The sequence below is a fragment of the Salvelinus alpinus genome, chromosome 29 (assembly GCF_045679555.1).
Source record: "Salvelinus alpinus chromosome 29, SLU_Salpinus.1, whole genome shotgun sequence".
NCBI lineage: Eukaryota > Metazoa > Chordata > Actinopteri > Salmoniformes > Salmonidae > Salvelinus > Salvelinus alpinus.
In genome coordinates this window covers 37,765,358-37,788,187 of record NC_092114.1, presented here as the reverse complement: position 1 = coordinate 37,788,187, position 22,830 = coordinate 37,765,358, and the positions used below count along the sequence as shown (strand labels likewise).

General features: G+C 42.8%; 1 protein-coding gene across 5 annotated transcripts in view; it reads right to left on the bottom strand.

The window, feature by feature from the left end:
• LOC139558668 (semaphorin-6D-like) overlaps positions 1-22,830 on the bottom strand; it is a 133,335-nt gene that overhangs the window by 33,452 nt on the left and 77,053 nt on the right. For 4 of the 5 annotated variants that reach the window (XM_071373963.1, XM_071373958.1, XM_071373959.1 and 1 more), the window contains 2 exons: positions 20,050-20,176; positions 926-1,150 (listed from right to left, as the gene is read on the bottom strand). In XM_071373963.1, coding sequence (XP_071230064.1) covers positions 926-1,061 — 136 coding nt within the window. In that variant the 5' untranslated portion in view covers positions 1,062-1,150; positions 20,050-20,176. Of the gene's footprint in view, positions 1-925; positions 1,151-12,591; positions 12,853-20,049; positions 20,177-22,830 lie in introns of those variants that run through there. The other variant, XM_071373962.1, reaches the window with a different exon arrangement.

Sequence of the window (22,830 nt, the reverse complement as noted above, 5' to 3'; positions counted from 1 at the left end):
GCAACCTGCAGAGTGAGGAGCCAAATACGCTCTAACACTAAACAAAATGCCCTTGAGAAGTCAACTCTCACAGTTAGTCTAGGTAGGTCTGATGGTGTCGTTTCCACTGTTCGATATGACAGGAGATATATCCGCAATGGATCTGTTTCAAGGTGTTACCTACTACATTCAACAAAAATGAGATGATATCAGTCTGAAATGTTCAGCATTTTACCTCGACTTTGATTTGTGCATACCGGTAGCACACTGTAAACTCCCTTTCGTTCTTTGTCCCCCTCTCTTTCCGAGATTCCAAGCTGTTGACCTAGCAAACCAACACCCATTTAATGCCATGGTGCCAATGCCTCAGCGACTCCTTCTCCTTCGCCGCTCTTTATCCTCCTTTCTCACACCAATAATGTATTAGACCTGTCCGGCTCATTAACTATCATGTAAACCATACCTCCTGTAGCCGATAGACCCACATATAGTTGATTACTTTAGTTGAACAATGCCCAACACCCACTCAAAAATCAATGATGGCCATTTTGAGTGTACATCTCTGTTCATAATCTTATATTGTGTTTAATTTGCACAAGACCATTCATCCACACTCATCTCCTGTGCAGGCCAACTCTACAGACTGAATTCCTGACTTTGGTCCATCAATATTTTAACAAGGTAGCATTAGGGCTCTGAGCCAGCCTTAGGCAACGCAAATAGGGAATCTGTTTCCTTGCGTGCTGCTGGAGACAAATACCACAGCAGTCTTCCTCCCCTAACTCAGTGGTAGATCTATATGTCACATCATATTAGTGCACTCTAACTACCAGTCTCGCGCTACTAAATGAATCCCCTTATATCACTGAGGAAAAATATGCAACATGGCACCACTTGGCCTTTTAAATCATTCTAAGCCAATCAGGGGGCTGGTGGGACTACTCACGCTCCCATCGGACAACATTGATTGGCTCCAGGTCTTTGGGGAAGGGCGGGGCCGTGGCTGAGGTGGACAGTAGACAGGAAGTGAGTGTGAGGACTGCCAGCAGGAGGCGCCACCTTGTCCGTTCCGGAGGGACCATCTTCAATGAGGAGAAGGGGGGTGGGTGGGTAGCAGCAAGGGGGGCTTCAGCAAGTCATGGTGTGTGGCTCAGATCCACGGGAGCCCTGTCTGTGGAGGGTAAGATGGAAGGAGAAGAGAGGAATTCAGTTCAGTCAAATGAAAAGGGGTCAGAATACAAATACATGTTATCAAAAAGAAAGGAGGACCAAGGCACTCTTCATATAGTTAAAATGCCTTTATTAGTATGGCATGTTCAATAGAAACAAAGTTTTAAAAATCCAACGTGTTTCGGCTGCATGGCCTTCGTCAGGGAGTACAAAAAAAATAATACAATGTCCTCTTTTGAACAGCTTTTCCAATTAGCCCTAATTATAAGAGGGAGTGGTTACAAAATTGATTGGACACACCTAGTAAGCAATACTATACCCATTAAAAAGTGAAATACCGTAGCTATGTTATCATAAAAATACAACTCCAAGCTAGAAGTATCAGGACACTTAGAAAGGTAGTTCTAACCTTAAATATGACTGGGAGAAGTGTCTAGAATAAGAAAGCAATATATTCCATAGTACACTAGAACACAGCAAAACATGAACAACAACAGTCTAAACATAGCTGAGGGCAATTGAGCAAAATGTCCACGAGATGACAGCAAATGGACCTATCACAATCCTACAGGAAGGGTGAGAAATCCATATCTTCATTTAAACCAGGGTATTTAGTGGCCTGTAGTCTGTAAATCCCAAAACGTTCCCTTTGGTTTAACTGTTTAAGACGGTCCCCTTTTCTAATAGAGGCCGAAATATGATCAATACCCATAGCTTGTAGGGAGGCAGGGTTGCCATGGTGTAAGGACTTGTAGTGCCTTGCCATGCGGTAGTCTTCATTGCCTACCCGTATGGCGTACTTGTGTTCCGCTAAGCGGTCTTGAAGGCGTCTCTTTGTCCGTCCAATGTAGAACACCTTGCACTGTGGACATTCCAATCTATAGATGACATGAGTGGTTTTGCAGTTACTTGAATGCTTGACGTAATACTCCATTTAGGAAGCTGTGTCAACAAAATACTTATTCTGTGCAATATTTCTGCAATGGTTACAATGGTTACATTTAAGTGAGCCCTTGGTTTTGTGGTCAAGCCAAGTTTTTTGAGAGTCACCCGGAAGATAACTGTGGACTAATTTGTCATTCAGGGTAGGACATCTCTTAAAGCTTATGACTGGTGGCTCAGGAAAGACTTGGCGTAGTAGCGTATCACTTTGGATGATTCCCCAATTATTTTTAATGATTCATTAACATAAACATTAAAAGAATCATTAAAAATAATTGGGGAATCATCCAAAGTGATACGCTACTACGCCAAGTCTTTCCTGAGCCACCAGTCATAAGCTTTAAGAGATGTCCTACCCTAAATGACAAATTAGTCCACAGTTATCTTCCGGGTGACTCTCAAAAAACTTGAGAGTCCTTACACCATGGCAACCCTGCCTCCCTACAAGCTATGGGTATTGATCATATTTCGGCCTCTATTAGAAAAGTGGACCATCTTAAACAGTTAAACCAAAGGGAAAGTTTTTGGATTTACAGACTACAGGCTACTAAATACCCTGGTTTAAATGAAGATATGGATTTCTCACCCTTCCTGTAGGATTGTGATAGGTCCATTTGCTGTCATCTAGTGGACATTTTGCTCAATTGCCCTCAGCTATGTTTAGACTGTTGTTGTTCATGTTTTGCTGTGTTCTAGTATACTATGGAATATATTGCTTTCTTATTCTAGACACTTCTCCCAGTCATATTTAAGGTTAGAACTACCTTTCTAAGTGTCCTGATACTTCTAGCTTGGAGTTGTATTTTTATGATAACATAGCTACAGTATTTCACTTTTTAATGTGTATAGTATTGCTTACTAGGTGTGTCCAATCAATTTTGTAACCACTCCCTCTTATAATTAGGGCTAATTGGAAAAGCTGTTCAAAAGAGGACATTGTATAATTTTTTTGTACTCCCGGACGAAGGCCATGCAGCCGAAACACGTCGGATTTTTAAAACTTTGTTTCTATTGAACATGCCATACTAATAAAGGCATTTTAATTAATTATATGAAGAGTGCCTTGGTTCTCCTTTCTTTTTGATGACCAATTTACCCCTTTTACCAAAGAGCACCTTCTGTCTACCAAAACGTACTATTGTGTACCTTAGTAGAAAGAGGAGGAAGGGAAGCGCTACTAACACATGTTGTTTGACTCTACATGATGAAAACCCATTTCATATCTCATACAGCAGATATGTAAATGTTCTGTCAAATCTGTAATTGCTCAACTTAGGACATTTTCTCAAATGGCTAGTGGTTTTCACATATTCATCGACTTGATTTAATGAACACATTGAGGAATCGATGTCTATTAATTGAATGATACAATTTCAGGACAAAATATGCATTTTTAGCGTGCAATATCTAAGCAAAAAGTTACCATTATGATTCATCATAGCCTAATGGCATTTAAAGGTAACACATGAGCTCAGATCTGGGCGCAAAACAAAATGGATTCATCATTACAATTTGGAAAGTAATGCACAAATATAAATCTCACAGGACAATTGATTCATGTGATTGTGTCTATGTTCTGGTCTATCAACTCCTGACACCGGCAGCAGTCCAGAACTCGTCAAACTAAATTAAATGTTAACACTAATAAGTAAAAAAAGATATCCAAGGTCAGACTGACACCAGGCTGTTTTGGTCAGAAATATTAACGATCGACTTCAGGCTGTCTGCTTTCGTCAAAACGATATCAATGAGGAACGAACGGTTCGGGCTGGAATCCAGATGGTCTTAACGGCTGCTAATGTCAACATCTGCCTCTTAGAGCGCTAACACACTAAGACACACAACCAGAGTGATGGTGGGAAAGGTCATTCTGTCGGAGATACAGTACACATCAGTCCAATGGACCATAGAGATGCATTCATCTACATTTTGAATGAGTCAGTTCCACATTAAAAACCAAGTAGATTTCACAGAGCGAGATATACATGTTTTACAATTACTAGGGTAACGTACTTGGGTAGCATCCTGATTCTCTGACTCTTTCATGAGGAATACTGGGAGGAATGCTGCGAGCAAGAGGAAATGAATCCTTAAGTTAGACCTGACTCTACACACACTAGAGACAGGAGGTTAGCATGCCGCGCTAACTACATACCCTCCCAAAGTCAACAAACAACAGGAGCACTCGCCATCAATATCAATTAGCCTACGCCATTCTTGTTTAGATTCCGAGCAGGTGTTGTGCTTAGCCGCGAGGTCAGCCAGTCATGGCCCCCCGTTATAAATTATAAAGATTAGCGTCTAGTCGTGTTTACAGTGTGGCTCGCGGTAGCCTCTCTACTCTAAAGGATTACACCCACTCAGACACTAAATACCTACTGCTTCACTACTGTCAGACTGTAGAGAACGTAATGGATGATGAGGCAACCTGAGTTGTCATTCAATCGATGTTTGGAGGAAGTAACATGGGAAAGTAAGTCTGAGGTAATTTTTGTGATCACATTACACATTCCCCCTGACTAGCATAATCAGTACGATACATCACAGGTACTGTAGTAACTGGAATGTTGTTTTCCAGACCAATATCATTTTACCTGGGTAAGCCAAAGGTCATATAGGGCTCCCGAGTGTCGCAGCAGTCTAAGGCTCTGCATCTCAGTGCTAGAGGCGTCACTACAGACCCTGGTTCGATCCTGGGCTATATCACAACCGGCCGTGATCGGGAGTCCCATAGTGCGGCGCACAACTGGCTCAGCATCATCCGGGTTAGGGGAGGGTTTGGCCGGGGTAGGCCGTCATTGTAAATAAGAATTTGTTCTTAACTGACTTGCCTAGTTCAATAAAGGTTAAATAAAAAATATATAGTATGACTGTGTGAGCTAAGGCCCAGCTGCTTTCAGTCCACCTTCAGCTGACCTCGCCAGCGACTCGAGGAGCTAAAAGTGAGAACATACATTCCCATCTTCTCCAATAGAGTGGTTGTTACAGCGCTGTTAAGAGCTCCCAGCTGGGAGAAATAGACCCCGGAGACAAAAACTCACTCTAGCTCTTCAACTGGTTCTCTATTGTGGTGGCGCCTGCCTGGGTTGTGGCAGTCACAACTGTGGGGAGATATTGCTGTCAAGAGGCAAGAGATCAGAAGTACTGTATGAAGCCGCAACAGGAGACGGCCGAAGCCATCTTGGATTGATTTAAGCGGTTTGCTTCTGTTTGGTATGCTAAGTGTTCTAAATGTATAAAAGACCTGTCACCAGAGATTAAGAATCAAAAGTTTAGTATTTGGTCCATATTCCTGACTAAATAAACTTTGTGACTCTACAAACTCTACAAATATAGGACCAAATACTACAGTTTTGACTACTTTAATACACTAAGTAAATTTGTTCAAATACGAGATACACCATATATACAAAAGTATGTGGACACCCCTTCAAATTAGTGGATTCGGCTATTTCAGCCACACCCGTTGCTGACAAGTGTGTAAAATCGAGCACATAGCCATGCAATCTCCATAGACAAGCATTGGCAGTACAATGGCCTTACTGAAGAGCTCAGTGACTTTCAACGTGGCACCGTCATAGGATGCCATGACGTGGTAGGCTACACAAGCTCACAGAACCGGACTGCTGAGTGCTGAAACTCGTAAAAATCGTCTGTTCTCGGTTGCAACACTTACCACCGAGTTCCAAACTGCCTCTGGAAGCAACGTCAGCACAAGAACTGTTCGTCGGGAACTTAATGAAATGGGTTTCCATGTCCGAGCAGCCACATACAAGCCTAAAATCACCATGCGCAATGCCAAGTGTCGGCTGGAGCAGTGTAAAGCTTGCCGACATTTGGCTCTGGAGCAGTGGAAACGCATTCTTGGAGTAATGAATCACGCTTCACCATCTGGCAGTCCGACGGACAAATCTGGCTTTGGTGGATGCCAGGAGAACTCTACCTGTCCCAATGCATAGTGCCAACTGTAGAGTTTGGTGGAGGAGGAATAATGGACAAAGCGAGGTCCATACAGAAATGGTTTGTCGAGATCGGTATGGAAGAACTTGGCCTGCACAGAGCCCTGACCTCAACCCCATCGAACACCTTTTGGATGAATTGGAACGCCAACTGCGAAACAGGCTTAATTGCCCAAACTTAGTGCCGACCTCACAAATGCTCTTGTGGCTGAATGGAAGCAAGTCTCCGCAGCAATGTTCCAACATCTAGTGGAAAGCCTTCCCAGAAGAGTGGAGGCTGTTATAGCAGCAAAGGGGGACCAACTCCATATTAATGCCCATGATTTAGGAATGAGATGTGGTGTACTTTTGGCCATGTAGCGTACATAAAAGTGCTTTCATTCCTAAACAGTAAAACAGATATGTATGAAAATACCCTCAAATAAAAGGTGACATTCTGTACCTCACATGAAACATTTTTTATAGATTTAGTTTCTTTGGTACTTTTACCCTTTTTCTTCCCAATGTCGCGGTATCCAATTGGTAGTTACAGTATTGTCTCATCGCTGCAACTCCCGTACGGACTCGGGAGATGCGAAGGTCGAGAGCCGTGCATCCTCTGAACCGCAAACCAACCAAGCCGCACTGCTTCTTGACACAATGCCCACTTAACCCCAGCCAGCCGCACCAATATGTCGGAGGAAACACTGTGCACCTGGCGCCCGTGTCAGCATGCACTGTGCCTGGCCCGCCACAGGAGTCGCTAGTCCGTGATGGGACAAGGACATCCCTGCCGGGCAAACCCTCCCCTAACCCGGACGACGCTGGGCCAATTGTGCGCCGCCCCATGGGTCTACCGTTCGCAGCCGGCTACGACAGAGCCTGGACTCGAACCCAGAATCTGTAGTAGCACAGCTAGCACTGAGATGCAGTGCCTTAGACCACTGCGCCACTCGGGAGGCCCGAAACATTTGATCTCAAATCCAAAATGCTGGAGTATAAAGTTAAATGTTTTGCTTCACTGTCCAAATGCATATGGAGGGGAGTGTAACTAGAGGTTCTTCTTTTCAAGCAAGACGTTATCTCCCCTATGTGGAAAAGGGACCAACTGCAGGAATGAACTATGAAGCAAAATCCTGGAAGGATGTGCAGGCTTTAAACAGGAAGAGGAGATATGGCTCTCCCCCTGACATTCCACAAGAGGCATGGGTGTCAGTCACCCTACCGCTCAACTTCTCAACCCTCTCACTGTGGTCACCGGCGCACACCAGGGGTTTTGGAGCAATCGGAAAACGCCACTTAAGCTGAGACTGATTTTGGTCCATGAAAATCACTCCGCACGCATCCACCAGCTTCACAACTACCGAAACACATCATCTCTGTTAAGTACATCATAGTCCCAAAACCCCATGCACTTTTGGTTTGTCAATGCATGGGAATGTGGCTCCTCAAACAGTGTGTCATTTCTTTCGAGGGACCAGTCCAACTTGTTTTCAGATTTTTTTTACTGTACTCTCTGCTCTGTGAAAAAAAACGATGGAATTTGGGGAATAAATAAAGGATCGTTTCCCGCAGACTAAAACGGTGCCTTGGTTAAAAAAAGTTACAATGACCCACAGACAAACAGTCTCCAATATACAGACCACAACACGGGTCGATGCCCTCATGTTTGTTATTAGATCTAGAGACTTTAGAGTTTAGTGAATTGCTTCATTTCCTCTCATTTGCGACCCATATTACTGCAAAGGCTGAGGGTAACACCTGGTTTGAAGTCAAAGGCAAAAATTATAGTAGGGGAGGGCATCATGTGACCACACTTCATGAAGGAGTCACGGCATTTGTGAGTTTGTTAGTTAGTTAGAGAGGGGAAGAGACAAATTTGAGATCCGCATCCGGCAAAAACAAAGACAAACTTCGGGACAGGCAGTCTTCCTATTTGACTAGCTTGCCTACGGTGGGTGTGTGTCATTCCATAGCATTAGATTACTCCCTGCTTTGACAGCAAATGTTCATTCACACGTACATTCTTCACTGTTATTCACTCGTCAGCTGCAGTTTTTCTATGCAAACTCTACAAAACCCTAGAACACCCCACATATCTAAGCTAGCGTAAACAAAGCACCTCAGCACATGCAATGCTATCTATACCTAGAGGGTCCACAATGAAGTTCTGTAAGCACAACACCAAGACTAACTCTTCACTGCTTGAATAGATTCAGGCGAGCTTGAAAAAAACATTTGTAATTCAATTTCTGGGACCTCTGGGTTGTAGTGAATTGAGGGGGTGAAAGGTTCTTACAATGCAGGAGCAAAGGAAGGAGAATGTGGGGGCTTTGCCACTCTATTGGCTTAAAGACCTTGGGGAAAAGCTACATGCGTAAGTAAGGTAAATCTTAAATCTGATTTGTGGTGATCAGGGCTTAAGTACATAATCTTAAGTGGGAGAGGGACAGCTTGAGGGTACTGTAAAGTGTAAACAGAATACCTGTCACTATCACTGGTTGGAAAGACCACCTTGAGGCTTAACGTAATCATTGACCTTCAATTGGCCAATTTGCACCTAATGCCGTGACCTATTTTAATACTACCAAGGCCTAAATGCTCCTTATCTTCTAGTCACAAAGCATGTCGCCCAAGCCTAGCTTATACAGTTGAAGTCGGAAGTTTACATACACCTTAGCCAAATACATTTAAACTCAGTTTTTCACAATTCCTGACATTTGATCCGAGTAAAATTCCCTGTCTTAGGTCAGTTAGGATCACCACTTTATTTTAAGAATGTTAAACATCAGAATAATAGTAGAGAGAATGATTTATTTCAGATTTTATTTATTTCATCACATTCCCAGTGGGTTAGAAGTTTACATACACTCAATTAGTATTTGGTAGCATTGCCTTTAAATGGTTTAACTTGGGTCAAACTTTTCAGGTAGCCTTCCACAAGCATCCCACAATAAGTTGGGTGAATTTTGTCCCATTCCTCCTGACAGAGCTGGTGTAACTGAGTCAGGTTTCTAGGCCTCCTTGCTCGCACACATTTTTTCAGTTCTGCTCACAAATGTTCTATAGGATTGAGGTCAGGGCTTTGGATGGCCACTCCAATACCTTGACTTTGTTGTCCTTAAGCCATTTTGCCACAACTTTGGAAGTATGCTTGGGGTCATTGTCCATTTGGAAGACCCATTTGTGACCAAGCTTTAACTTCCTGACTGATGTCTTGAGATGTTGCGTCAATATATCCACATAATTTTCCTCCCTCATGATGCCATCTATTTTGTGAAGTACACCAGTCCCTCCTGCAGCAAAGCACCCCCACAACATGATGCTGCCACCCCTGTGCTTCACGGTTGGGATGGTGTTCTTCAGATTGCAAGCCTCCCCCTTTTTCCTCCAAACATATCGATGGTCATTATGGCCAAACAATTCTATTTTTGTTTTATCAGACCAGAGGACATTTCTCCAAAAAGTATGATCTTTGTCCCCATGTGCAGTTGCAAACTGTAGTCTGGCTTTTTTATGGTGGTTTTGGAGCAGTGGCTTCTTCCTTGCTGAGCGGCCTTTCAGGTTAGGTCGATATAGGACTTGTTTTACTGTGGATATAAATACTTTTGTACCTGTTTCCTCCAGCATCTTCACAAGGTCCTTTGCTGTTGTTCTGGGATTGATTTGCACTTTTCACACCAAAGTACGCTCATCTCTAGGAGACAGAACGCGTCTCCTTCCTGAGCGGTCTGACAGTTGCGTGGTCCCATGGTGTTTATACTTGCGTACTATTGTTTGTACAGATGAGCATGGTACCTTCAGGCGTTTGGAAATTGCCCCCAAGGATGAACCAGACTTGTGGAGGTCTACAATTGTTTTTCTGAGGTCTTGGCTGATTTCTTTGGATTTTCCCATGATGTCAAGCAAAGAGGCACTGAGTTTGAAGGTAGGCCTTGAAATACATCCACAGGTACACCTCCAATTGACTCAAATTATGTCAATTATCCTATCAGAAACTTCTAAAGCCATGACATAATTTTCTGGAATTTTCCAAGCTGTTTAAAGGCACAGTCAACTTAGTGTATGTAAACTTCTGACCTACTGGAATTGTGATATAGTGAATTCTAAGTGAAATAATCTGTCTGTAAACAATTGTTGGAAAAATAACTTGTGTCATGCACAAAGTAGATGTCCTAACCGACTTGCCAAAACTATAGTTTGTTAACAAGACATTTGTGGAATGGTTGAAAAACGAGTTAATGACTCCAAGCTAAGTGTATGTAAACTTCCGACTTCAACTGTACGTACGGTCAATCGAGAGCAGGGGTTGGAAGCAAAAATATTTTCCAAATAGTTTTGTTCTGAACAGAACAAAACTATTTAATTTCACTGTTCCGACCAGCAAAATAAAGTTCTGAACAGGCCCAAACAACAAAAAATTTACATTTTATTTATATAGTTCCTCTGTTTGTTTTTTAAACCTCAAATCTTTCTTTTTACATTAAGATTGACATTACATTTATTCACGAATCAGTGTGGATAGACACAAGCTATAGCCTAGTTGTTTATATGCGTGATGGACAGACAAGTGTACGGCGCGAGATGTGACTGAAATTTTGCGGTTGGGGAGAGAGCAAGAGAGGGTGAATGAGGAGGCTTGGCTTGAAGCGTTAGGCATCTTGTTATGACATGCATTATCTAAATTAGGCCAACAATATTATACAATATTATACCTACGGAGGAGCGGCTTCTATGGACAAACTTTGAATGTCTTTGTATTCCCGAGAGTTGGCTTAACATTAGACCAGAGCTAACGATAACAAGCTTGTGTGTGCAGAGCAGCACCAGAATTAAAAATATGTCTTATCTTTTTGTAGTTAATAAATCCAATGTCAAACGTGATAACTATAGTATCCTTAACTAGCATTGAAAAAGTGAATCCATTCTTCTCTAATTAAAAATCTCTCCCTAATGTCTTAATCACGCTTGTAACGTCGCCAGTAGGCTATAGTAACCGTTGCTTCTGAGGGGGAGGGGCAGGTAAAATATACACACTAGCAAAGATTTCCAGCTGGCAGGTAGACACTGGAATAGATTTCTGAGTGAGAGTGAGGGCTTTGCATAGGCACTTTGTTGCGTATTTTGTGGGACTGAAAAAAAATGCCCGGAATGTACATTTTTTATATTAACCGGTTCAACTGATTTTAAAATCACGGTTCTGTTCCGTAACAGTACAGATCACTCTCGGTTCTGATTCTGTTCGTCAAACAATTTTGTTCTTTTACGGTTTTCTGTTCTGTTCCCTGAAACGGTTCCAACCCCTAGTCGAGATTTTTTTTTTTTTATCTCACAAAGCAATAGTTGGGATAAAGCAGAAAGACAGAATCTGTGTCATGTGACAAAACAAAGTAATCTTCTAATACGGTCTGGTGTATTTCTCTTGCCCTTAGTTCCCTGTGGCAGAAAGTCCAAGGAAATCTTTCAACAGCCTAAAGGTTCTGTGAAAAGCTGTGGTGGGCCCCTAATGGTGCTGGTGGCTGCTAACATGAGTGAACTTTACGGGACCCTGGCAGACACTGTGGCTCACAGATTAGCAGAGACGGGGGTGTGTTGACAAGACTCTACCCGAGCAAAACGCAAATTAGCCTTGGAATGGTCAGATCTCAACTGGCAGAGACATAAATGAAAGGATAGGAAGGATAGCATTGGAATGGTGCTGTTAGCAACAGACTCTTACGGAGTATGAAGAGGAGTTTTAGTCTGTTCCCAAAGATGTCTAATTATCTTATCTAGTCCTGTGTGTGCGGACATATCAAAGCATTTCGCTAAATTAACGTAATGTCCTGTAAACGGTTGAGAATATCAGTGGAAAATCTGAAGCGAGCATTAACATATTACACTCAGGGCTTATCAAACACGCACACAGCAAAGCAGCAAGTGTGTGAGAAACTTGGCAATCATTCAAATACACGTTTGCAACTGTACTGGGACCTGTAAACCCTAAGTGCACCAAAAGAAAGTGTGCCATTGACATATTGACTGAAATATCCAAGATCCAGGCATATAAACATCATGTTTAACATGTCTAAATTGCATGGGTACATTTAACGATGGGTTTAATGAACCTGAGCCTGAAAATTAAACAAATGCTGTACACGTGCCCTGTGATGTCATCTAAATGCACACAGTTGCATTATGAGTGGTCATTAAAATAACTGATGGTATTTCATACGTCAATTGCTGCATGTTCTATGCAAAACAAAAAGTATTCTTTCGACAGGAATACTGATTAGATGGTATTGACCATTGCTCGTGTTGAACTTGAGTAACCTTCATGAATGAAGCTTGAAGTACCTATTTACTGCTATAGGTCAGTTTTTGTGTGTGAATTGATGCAAGGGGCAGCTATCTGTGTGTGTGTTACATGTCAGTGTTCAGCTCCATGTGTGTGTAATTTCCATGTGTGTGTCTTGCACTGCTTGCACTGCTCTTTCCCGGTCTCTGATGATCCGTAGGACATGGCTATCCCCTTCGCTAAGCAAGTCAGCTGCCAATCTACTCCTAGCCAGTCACCACCCACCTGCCAAAATCCAAGTATCTGCTTTGGCGGCAGAAACAAGATCTGTCACGGAACCCTGGCACGACCTGGGAATATCCCAGTGGTCAGCGGCTTTGGTGGGCGGCGTCTCCTTTTGTGCTAATTCCTCCGTTTCCTCCCCACAGAGGGCCGGTACCCAGCCAGGCAGCCTTCAGGGATCATTCGGAGGCCCTTTAAAAAGATGAGCGCCAGCGTTTTCCTCGGAGCATCACAGCGTCAGCTCCACCACGCACACCTGAAACCGCCAGGTCCAGACAGGATCGTTTTAGGATAATGTGATGTCTGTGTTTTGTCTTGTGCGTGTGTTTTGTTTTTCTCTCCGGGTCTCGCTTTCTCTTTCTTTGTTTTTCTCAACGGGTCTGTTTCTCTCATTCTGTCGCTCTCTTGTGTTATCCTTGTTTTTCCATAAACACTTAAAGCTCAAACAAACACTGAGCGATTATAAATGCATATTTTCTCGGCTTCTCTTTCTCAGCCATGCTTGTTTGGTGTTTCACACTTAACAACGCAAGGCTTTTGTGCTCGGCAACAGAGGTATTTGCCTGTTCTGTCATAGAAATAAATAGCCTTGAAACCAAATCTAGTAAAACATGAGATGAAAGAGGGAAGCCCATAAAACACATTATGTTTCAAAAGATGGATAATCACTTTTTGCCACACATTAAAATAGAGAAATGGCCTGACCACTGATCTAACAGAGAATGTGAGAGCAGGGAGGGTATGGAGGAATCAAAGACCAGCCATGGCTGAGTCTGTAGTAATGTACTTTCACAAAGAGGCTTTGGAGAATCTCAAAGGCGCCATTAAACATCTGTACAGACCGCACTACCTTTCCTCCAGGATAAAGAGGTAAAGCAGAAAGGAGAGGGTTAGGTACAAAGCAGAGCTCCCTGCTTCCTGATATCCTCCTGACACAATAGAATGATCGCTTTGTACGAGTGCTTTTCCATTTTACCGCAGTCTATGCAAATTCACGTTATGAATCAATGGGATTTATCTGTGCACTTCTTAAGCCCTCCATTTTGAATACGGCGCTAGGCAGCGTAAAATGCCACGGCCTCGCCTGCTCGCTTCCTCGCGCTCTCCGCTGTGATGAAATACTTCATCATTGTGTCTGCTCTTACATTGTTGTAGCATCTTACAGACTTTACAGGGTACCAACTGGCAAGGCATGTTGTTAACCCGAAACGCATAAGACTGTTTATCACGAATGGTCTCTAGGTGAGAGGAAAGCCAGGTAAAAATGGCTGATCAGAGTTAAACCTGATTAAAAAATGCAAGATCATCCCTCTGGCTCAATAGGCCTAAAATGAATTTGAATTTGGTGGAGCCTACAGATATTCAAATTCAAATTGCTTAATTTGCATGAGAAACATTGCATAAATATTGCCAAAGCTTCAATGTATACAATATAAAAACAAGAAAGTTAACACAAATCATATCAGTTCAGTTGTCTTGATATACAACAAAGGAATGCACTTTTCTTTGTGAATGCTCGCTCTTAAAAGTCCTTCACAGAGAGAGAAAGTGTTAACTTTCTTGTTTTTATATTGTATACGTTGAAGCTTTGGCAATATTTATGCAATGTTTCTCATGCAAATAAAGCAATTTGAATTTGAAAGTGTGTGTGTGTGTGAGAAAGAAAGAGAGATAATGTGTTCACTCTAAAATAGAGAGTGCCTTGAAACACAGCACTGGACCGTGAGAGAAAAACTGGGATAAGCTTTCATCATGATAGCTAATCCAGCAGCCATCTTTCACTGCGTGTGCTTGGTGTCACGCTGAAGGACAAACACCAAAAGAACCTTCTCTTCTAGAAAAGAGACACAGAGAGGAAAATGGGAGAGAAAGGAGGGATGGAGAGATGGATGACGAGGATATAAAGAAAGAGGAGTGCATTGGAGAGAGACCACATGAGAAAGAGAGAGAGTGATCATCAACAATGAAGACAGTACACTCCCAACCACACACACAGCTGCAGAGAGACGGCGGAGATAAACAGTCCTGTTTGTAGCGGGCGGCTAGCAGGCGTGGCGCTAAGCCTTGGCAGAGGGACCATTAAGTGTGAGCATGTGATAAATGCACTCGGCTCCACAGACCTGAAGTTCTCATTACTCTGTGTGCAGTAGAGAGCTGCAGAGGCATCGCTCATGAAGGATGGGGGATCCATTGGCTGTGTGTGTGTGTGTTTCTGAGTGCATGCGTATGTGTGTCTGTGTGCATGCGTAGGCGTATGTGTGTGTGTGTGTGTGTGTGCGCGTGTCCACCTGTGTCCAACACAATGCTATTCATATCAGTCATTGACTCCCATTCATATTTCTTCGGCACCGGAGGGCGTAGCCTTTAGGGCAATAGGGTACAGTGAGAGGGGAGGTGGCGTGGTAACATTAGCCTTCTGTTATCGGGCCTCTTGGAAACACACTTTATGGTCTTAGCGTCTCATTCCATTGCCCCTCCTGAACTCTATTTCTGCCCTTCTCGTCTCTCTTGGCTGCCATCTGTGGAATTTCCACAGGCGACTCCAAAGTCGCCAAGTAGAACCACTTTGGGGACCAGGGAAGGCTGCATCAGACAAATAGCTAGCGGAAAGAAAGAGCCTACGTTGCCTGGAGGAAGGAGGCGAGGGGGGTTTTGACATTATATGAATTAAATATTTGTAGCCAGTTGCCCTCAAGAGAGCCAAGTTAGAAGCGAAAGGGGATACCTCGTCAGTTACACAACTGAATGCATTCAACCGAAATGTGTCTTCCGCATTTAACCCAACCCTCTGAATCAGAGATATGCGGGGGGCTTCCTTAATCGACGTCCATGTCCTTGGCGCACTAAAGACACTCTAAAGTGTCTTCCATGCAAATGTAAGAACAGTGCGAGAGCAGGGCCCAAGAAACGATCAAGTCACTATGATTCAGATTTATCATTTCATGATTATTTTATGAACTTTGTTTGGGGAAGAGAGAAATAATTCCATTTTGGAAATAAAAGGGGGACCTCTTTTTGCATCGCATCAGTCATTCCCCTCTTCGCTTGTCACAGAGAAAACATAAAAAAGGGAGGGCAAGAGACTGTTAGTAAACTGTTTGAAAGAGAGAGAAACTCAATGAAAACAAGGATGCCGAACAACGAGTGATGGTCGCTAAAGACAAAGAGGCGAAAGATGAACGCCAGAACTCCGAGGAATGATTAGACAGATGAAGGGTTTTAAAAATAGCCCCTCACTCATCAGGGAGAGATGAAAAGCAGGACTGGAGGGGCCCTCGTTCTCCCCCTCCCTCCTCTTATTTTCCCACTTTCAGCTTCTCTGACATTTTTCTACCTCCCCCCTCTCCCACTGCTATTTCTTCTGCTTCTCTCTCTTCAATCATCCTTCTTTCAAATTCGGATCATTCCTCAACGTCTCTTGAACACAAATTGCCAGTCTTTTTGGCTGTACTTCTGTTGTTTTTCTCTCTTCTCCCCATGTCACTTTGCTTTCTCCCCTCTCATTTTGACCTACAGCCTGCTGCTTTGGTCCACTTCGTTTGATGCCTTTGTACTCAGAACAGCCTATAACACCACGCATGTCATACAATGTTATGTTATACAACCCTGGCTTCTGATCCCAGGACAGTTCTAAACACATTGATCCTCCTCAGAGGAGCCAGCTACTGTACCAGTCTCATCTAGGGCATATTAACTCTGCCAACAAAGGATGACATTGTCTTTCTGTACTCAGCCAAGCCTCTAACCACGAGTCCATAAAACACTGTCTGTGATAGTAGAGCTATCATAGATAGGTAGAAAGGATTGAACGTCCTCATTCTCTTGAAACGACCGACACCCAACCGATTCTGCAACCTTCCTGAAAGTGCACGTCTCTGAGCCTTACTGTTTGTGAGAAAGTGTGTGTGTATCGCTTTGTGTATAGCAAGTGTGTGTTTGTGTGAGCCCATAGATTGCTCCATTTTCGTATAACTTTCCGCATTCATCAGTCTCCTTTCACAGTTTGTCAGCGTGTGTCTGCAAGCAGATAGGGACAGAAGCTGTGGCCCCATTTGTTCTAAAAATAGACCAGTCTTTAGTGTCCCTAACACTCGGCTGGACCGGCTGACGCAGCGATAATTGGGGGGAGCTGAAGGCAACAGTGAGACATGGGAGTGATTACCGAGCAAGAGGGCTTTGAATCACAGAAGTGCTTTTCTTTCTGGGCTCTGCTCCCTGGTGGACATGCCACCTAACAACAAGCCCTGTCAGACTTTAGCAAGATTTCAAGTGATTGGTGTGTGTCAGTGTGTGTTTGTGTCAGAGCAAGTGGATGTATGCATTTGTGTGTGTATGTATGCATGGTGTGTGTGTGAGGGTTAGTGTGGTTGAGAGCCTCAGTCCCTCTTCTGCGGCACTTTGAGAAAAAGGTTGTGTCATGCCCCGTGGTGAGGACATCCCAGAGCTGGGTTTCTGTGGTTACTCTCTCCCTGGACAGCCGGCTGTTGGGGAATCGATACTTTGACCTCCAGTGCTGTTCTGTGCCAACGTAGAAGTGCATAATGGGAGTGCTCCAGGTGCTAGAGTGTGAGAGCTAAGTGCCTGTTATCACCAGAGATGTCATCTTGCCACCTGCATTGGAAGCCGAAACGTGACTGCTCTCTTCTCCTTTATCGCTATACTATTGTATAGTCTCGTTCTTTTTCTCTTTCGGCCTTTTCCACTGTAAGTCATCCTCCTCTTTTACGCATTGCTATTTTGTGTTAGCTCTGCTTACCATGGGCCGGATTCACAAAACATTCTTATGGAAAAAAATAAGAAGTTCATAAGATAGTAAGTGCAATTCCTCAAAATGTTCTTAGGAATTCATTGTTTTCTTAGGAACTTCGGAAATATCTTTCCTAAGAACTTTGGAAATATCTTCTTATGTGGCATTGACATTAATGACATGCTTGAAACCAATAAATAAGCCTTTTTGACAGAGATGATAGGATTTGGCCCACTATAATAAAGTGTTGATATTTACATTTTATTACATTTATTTATCTGCTTTATGTCTCAAGATTTTTTTCTCTCACACATTATAGCCATCAGACTAGCTATATCAAAAACAAAAATGGATAACCAAGGAAAGCGCAATAAAAACTTCAGCAAACAAGAGCTTGAAGTGAGCTTGAAGAAAAAGATTGCTGTTGGGGACACTCGAAAACTGCGGGGTCCCTGCAGTGACCAAAAAGAGAGGATGGGAGAGTCTGTCTTTGACGTCGGGGGTATGGCAAGGGACAGTGACTCCGCCGTAAAGAATAGTGGTCCGACATTAAGTCGGCAGCTAAGAAGGGAGCTGAGAAACCATTCATGTGAACCAGCTGGAGTAGAAGGTGTTGTCCATGATAGGAGAGAAGGTGGTAGACTGTACGACTGGTAAGTTACGTACAGTAGCTACGTTAGCTATTGTAACGATATTATAGCCAACATAACTACGATATATCGGTGAACATATCGGAATTGGCTGATATTAGATAAAAATGCCAACATCGGTATCTGCCCGATGTCTAGTTTAACGTTAAATTATTATGTGACGTGCAGTCATATTCAGGTCCTGATTGGTCAACAAGCTTATTTGACACGTCAAATAGTGTTATTTGACGTGTATCTATTTTGACACGTAAAGACCCAAACGGAGTTCCATAGAAATCCTGGTTGAGAATGAAACGACTGAACAACGAAACAGCACAGCATATACGTGAAAGAAATAGGTTTTGATGATGTTTTACTTGTGATGGGGACATATGTAAATGCCAACAAAATAACTTTTTGGTCAGTGTGATGTGTGTGTGTGTCTGTAACCTTTATTTAACTTGACAAGTCAGTTAAGAACAAATTCTTATTTACAACCCGGACGACGCTGGGCCAATTGTGCGCCGTCCTATGGGACTCCCAATCACGGCCGGATGTGGTACAGCCTGGATTCGAACCAGGGACTGTAGTGATGCCTCTTGCACTGAGATGCAGTGCCTTAGACAGCTGCGTCCGTGTGTGTGTGTGTGTGTGTGTGTGTTAACTATTTAACTGTACTAGAATGCTTAAAAGGCCGGTAAAATGTTAAATATCAGTTATCGGTATCAGGTTTTTTGGCAAGGAAAATATCGGATATCGGCCAAAAATGCCATATCGGTGCATCACTATTTAAAACTGACTCTATGTTAACCACTCAACTGGTTGTTAGTGAGGAAAAGCTACCCCTGCAATTACATTTGAGAATCATCTCACGGGCTTTTCCAGTGGCCTGATTTAGCGTCAGCACAGCTAAAAATTCAGGTGAGCCAACATTCTATCCAAATACTGACAAAAATTAATTGCTGTGGCACAATGGCTGACAACTCGTCAACACTCTGGCCCAAAACTAACAGGGTTTCCCCACACTTGGGCTGAATGGTCTACCCATGACTCTGTTGAGTGTTACCGTGTCTATTTTCACCTTTACTCTCAGCGACCTTCCCTGTACAAAGCTGACCTCGGCACACCTATAAGTGCAGCAGTCTCATTCAAACCCACACAAAGGGTTCTGCCAACATGGCTGATAGGAGGACAAGAGCCGCGAAGAGACCCGTCTGTCCGCAAAAAGAACCTCTCCACAGCCCGTTAGCTAACCAAGGCCGTCTAGTCACTCAAACGGACTTAACGAAGGTTGAGGGCAATGGCGTAGTAGAGCTGACATTGAAGTGTGCTGCTTTGTGTGCCTGTGTCATTGGGCAGCCACGTCCCTGCGTGTGCAAACTAGTGATGGGGGGGGGGGGGGAATCTATAGTTACATGTCAGGATATAATTTTTTACGATATACCGTATCATTTTGACAATAATCGCAATATTATTGTGCGCTAGTTGGTTGCACCAAAACTCCAATATTTTTCTTTCATAGCTTGTTCTCCATCTTCTTTTTAAATAAGGCGGCAATTTGTTTTAAGCACTTTTATTCCCATGGCTGATAAAAACTCGTTTTCTCATGGCTCTCTCTTTTCCCTCCGCAGCAGACGCATGGTGAGCAATATGTTTGGAACATCGAATCGCAATAAAATCACAGTATCAAATCGCAATACATACAGAATCATGAGAATCGCAATACATATCGTATTGACCCCTAAGTATTGTGATAATATCGTATCGTGAGGTCCCTAGGCAATTCCCAGCCCTAGTGCCAACTTTGAGAGAGATCAGAGTAATATCGTTAGGGCCACACACAATGGACTTAGCTAACCATGTCTCCAGAGCTTATACAAGTACTACCACTTTAGATATTGTGCCAGTAACTAGATCACGGTTGTGATCGACGTTGCTATAGAGGGATTACAATACTTTGGCTTTGGGACTTTGCTGATCGAATAAAGTGCATTATGAAATCAAAATTGCTAGGCTGAGAACAGAAGTGCTCAAAGTGAAATCTAACCATGTCCTGCAATAGGAGATACACTAGTTGATACTCACAGTCTAGAATCAGCTGAGACTGGCAGGTGCAGTGTCCAATCAGTCACTATCGTCGAAGTTCACAATGGTTCAGGATGAAGAGAGGGAGGTGGGGGTGGACCCCCGCAGAGTGGTCCTCAGCAAAGTCCTGTGATAACAAGAACAACATTTAAATCAGAAACGTTGACTTTTATAAACACACAACAAAATGGCCCCATCTTGTTTTCGCTTCACCCCTCTGACTGTCCAATCCAGGGTTTGCGATTGTGGTTAGGGAGACAGAGTGGGAGTGAGAGGGCCTGCTAATGTAGCATATAAACATCCTGATAAACAGATAACCGGGAGACATTAACAAATCCATCTGTTTGAGGTGCAATGGAGGCCAAGAGTAGGGCTGGGCGGTATACTGTATTTTACGATATACCAGTATTGATGCACGGACCGGTTTGGGTTTTACTTTACCTTCTATAACGGTATTTGAATGTTTGGTTTATTAAATGTGATGCACCATGTTTAATGTAAATTTTTATACTTTACTTCGCTACTTGAGTCATCTCCCTCCGCTCTCTCCCTCGCCATGCTGCTTTCAACAGACCTAGCCCCGCCCCCTGTCACTCAAGGAGCGCATTTGTTGTTCCTCTACCACGAGACGCTTGCGTTCAGTCTGCATGGTCAATGCAGCACATGCAACAATGTTGATGACAACGATGCTGTTTTCACTTTGCTTCTTAATATAAATTCACTAGCGTTCTATAATTACACTGTTAGTTTGTGTTTCTTACATCTGAAAAGAGCTGGTTTGTCTTTTCTTAGCAAGTTGGGCCTAAATCTTGTTAGCCACTAATGCTAATCGCTAACGTTAGTCTACTGGCTAGCTAGCTAATAAATGTCAGAGCAAACGTAATTTGCTATACCGACTCATAATACCAATGATGGTGTAGACATAAATCAGCATTTTCAAAATCAAAGAGGAATACTGTACATGAAGCATAAATATGTAAGCTACATGTAGTCAAAGATTCTAGGGTCCTCTAGGACAGATTTAACACTTTGGTTCCTACCCTGACACAATAACTCCTCCCTGGCATTTTCATTCGTTGTCATGTCAACCACCGTATTCAAGTGCCCACTATTATATTCTAACTATAGAATTAAAATAATAGTTATATTTCCATGATTCCACAGTTCACCCAAGTGTTTTTCTCTAAATCGCAAGTCAAATTGAAATGTCAACATTCGGTTAAAAATAAGGCCTAGATTGTTTGCCAATCTGTGCAGCCCTGCGTGGCAGTGTGGAAATGATCTCAAGTGAGTGCAGAAAATGCTGAAAATTACTTTCGGTTGAAGTTGAATTGAACAGTATAAAACAATCAGAATGGACAAAGATCCATTGAAATCACTTAGAATGTACGTGTTGTCACCGTATGGTCACACACTACTCAGAAAGCAAATTTGGAATTTTTACTATTAAAAACATAAAACACCGTCAAATAGCATCATTTTTGGGGTAAATACTGTGACATGATATTTTAGCCATATCGCACAGCCCTAGCCAAGAGTGGATGACAGTCAAAACCTCAATGGTGACCTCAACATGGTCCACTATTAGTAGGGAATGGCGGTCAGTGGCATTAGGTTTGACTGACGACATCCAAGTAAATAGATCTGTATCATAAAATGATGCCACAATCTGGTTGTTGGCAAATTGAACTATTTTAATTCCAAAAAAGATAAGGAACTATCATTAGAATAACATAATTGCTTACTGAGCTATTAGATGACCCTCTTAAACAAAAACAATCAATGTTAAAAGTAGCCTATTTCCTGGATTTGACATACTAACTTTTTACTGGAGGGAACTTTTTTGTTGAATAACCTTTACTAATCAGATGTTTTAAAGGAAGTCTTGGTCCAATTATAATTGAACTTGACTAACGAGTGTGAGCTCAAGAGTTAAACACACAACGAAGACCCACAGGAGACTGGCTGAGGCTCTCTAATCTAATTTTACCAGAGGGAAACATGACCACTGAGGTGAGTCCAGAGAAAACCTGCTACCGTAGCAACCTGCTAGCAACGGCAACCTAGAGAGACCACCTGGCCAATAGGAAGCCGAATAAGAGACGAATCCAAAGGCTCTAAGCCCTCAGGCCTGTAATGGCCCCATTGTTATGATCAGGCATCCAGCTGTATTATCCTGTCACTGGCTTTTTATCTTGTACTTTCTCCAACAAAACAATGTTTTGGAAGGTTTTATCCTGATTTGACCTGCCATTGTTTTGGCGTTTTGCCCATGTCACCCTTTGCTGCCTTTCCCATTCTCAATCGGTCCGTCAGCTCGACTTCCTCTGAGTCAGGATTTGTAATACCATTTAAAAAAATATATATTTCACAACGAGCCTAGTTGTTGCCTTTCTGTTGATCTACCATTTCTTTATCAATCAGTCTTTCACCCAAAGTACACACTCTTTCTTCGTTCCGGTGCCCTTTCATTTCAGAAATGCCGTTGTTTATATCGCTTGTCCAACAATAATGGCGTTCTCTTTATGATCTTTTTACACTGCCAATGGGTTTTTAGTACAGCATGTCAAAACTTAATTGAGTGTTTGATGCATGTTTAAACAAGTTGTCTACAGTATCTGTCTTGTTGTTTGATTACTGGATGAATTGATTGTTTGGCTGTCGCCGGGCAGTTGTCCAGAACTGGGCTTTCAATGGCTTAATGTGTTTGGCCAATGAATTACTCCACTGATGTATTTTGGAGATTTATTGAGAGTGGTTTGACTTTGGGAGAAAAATAAT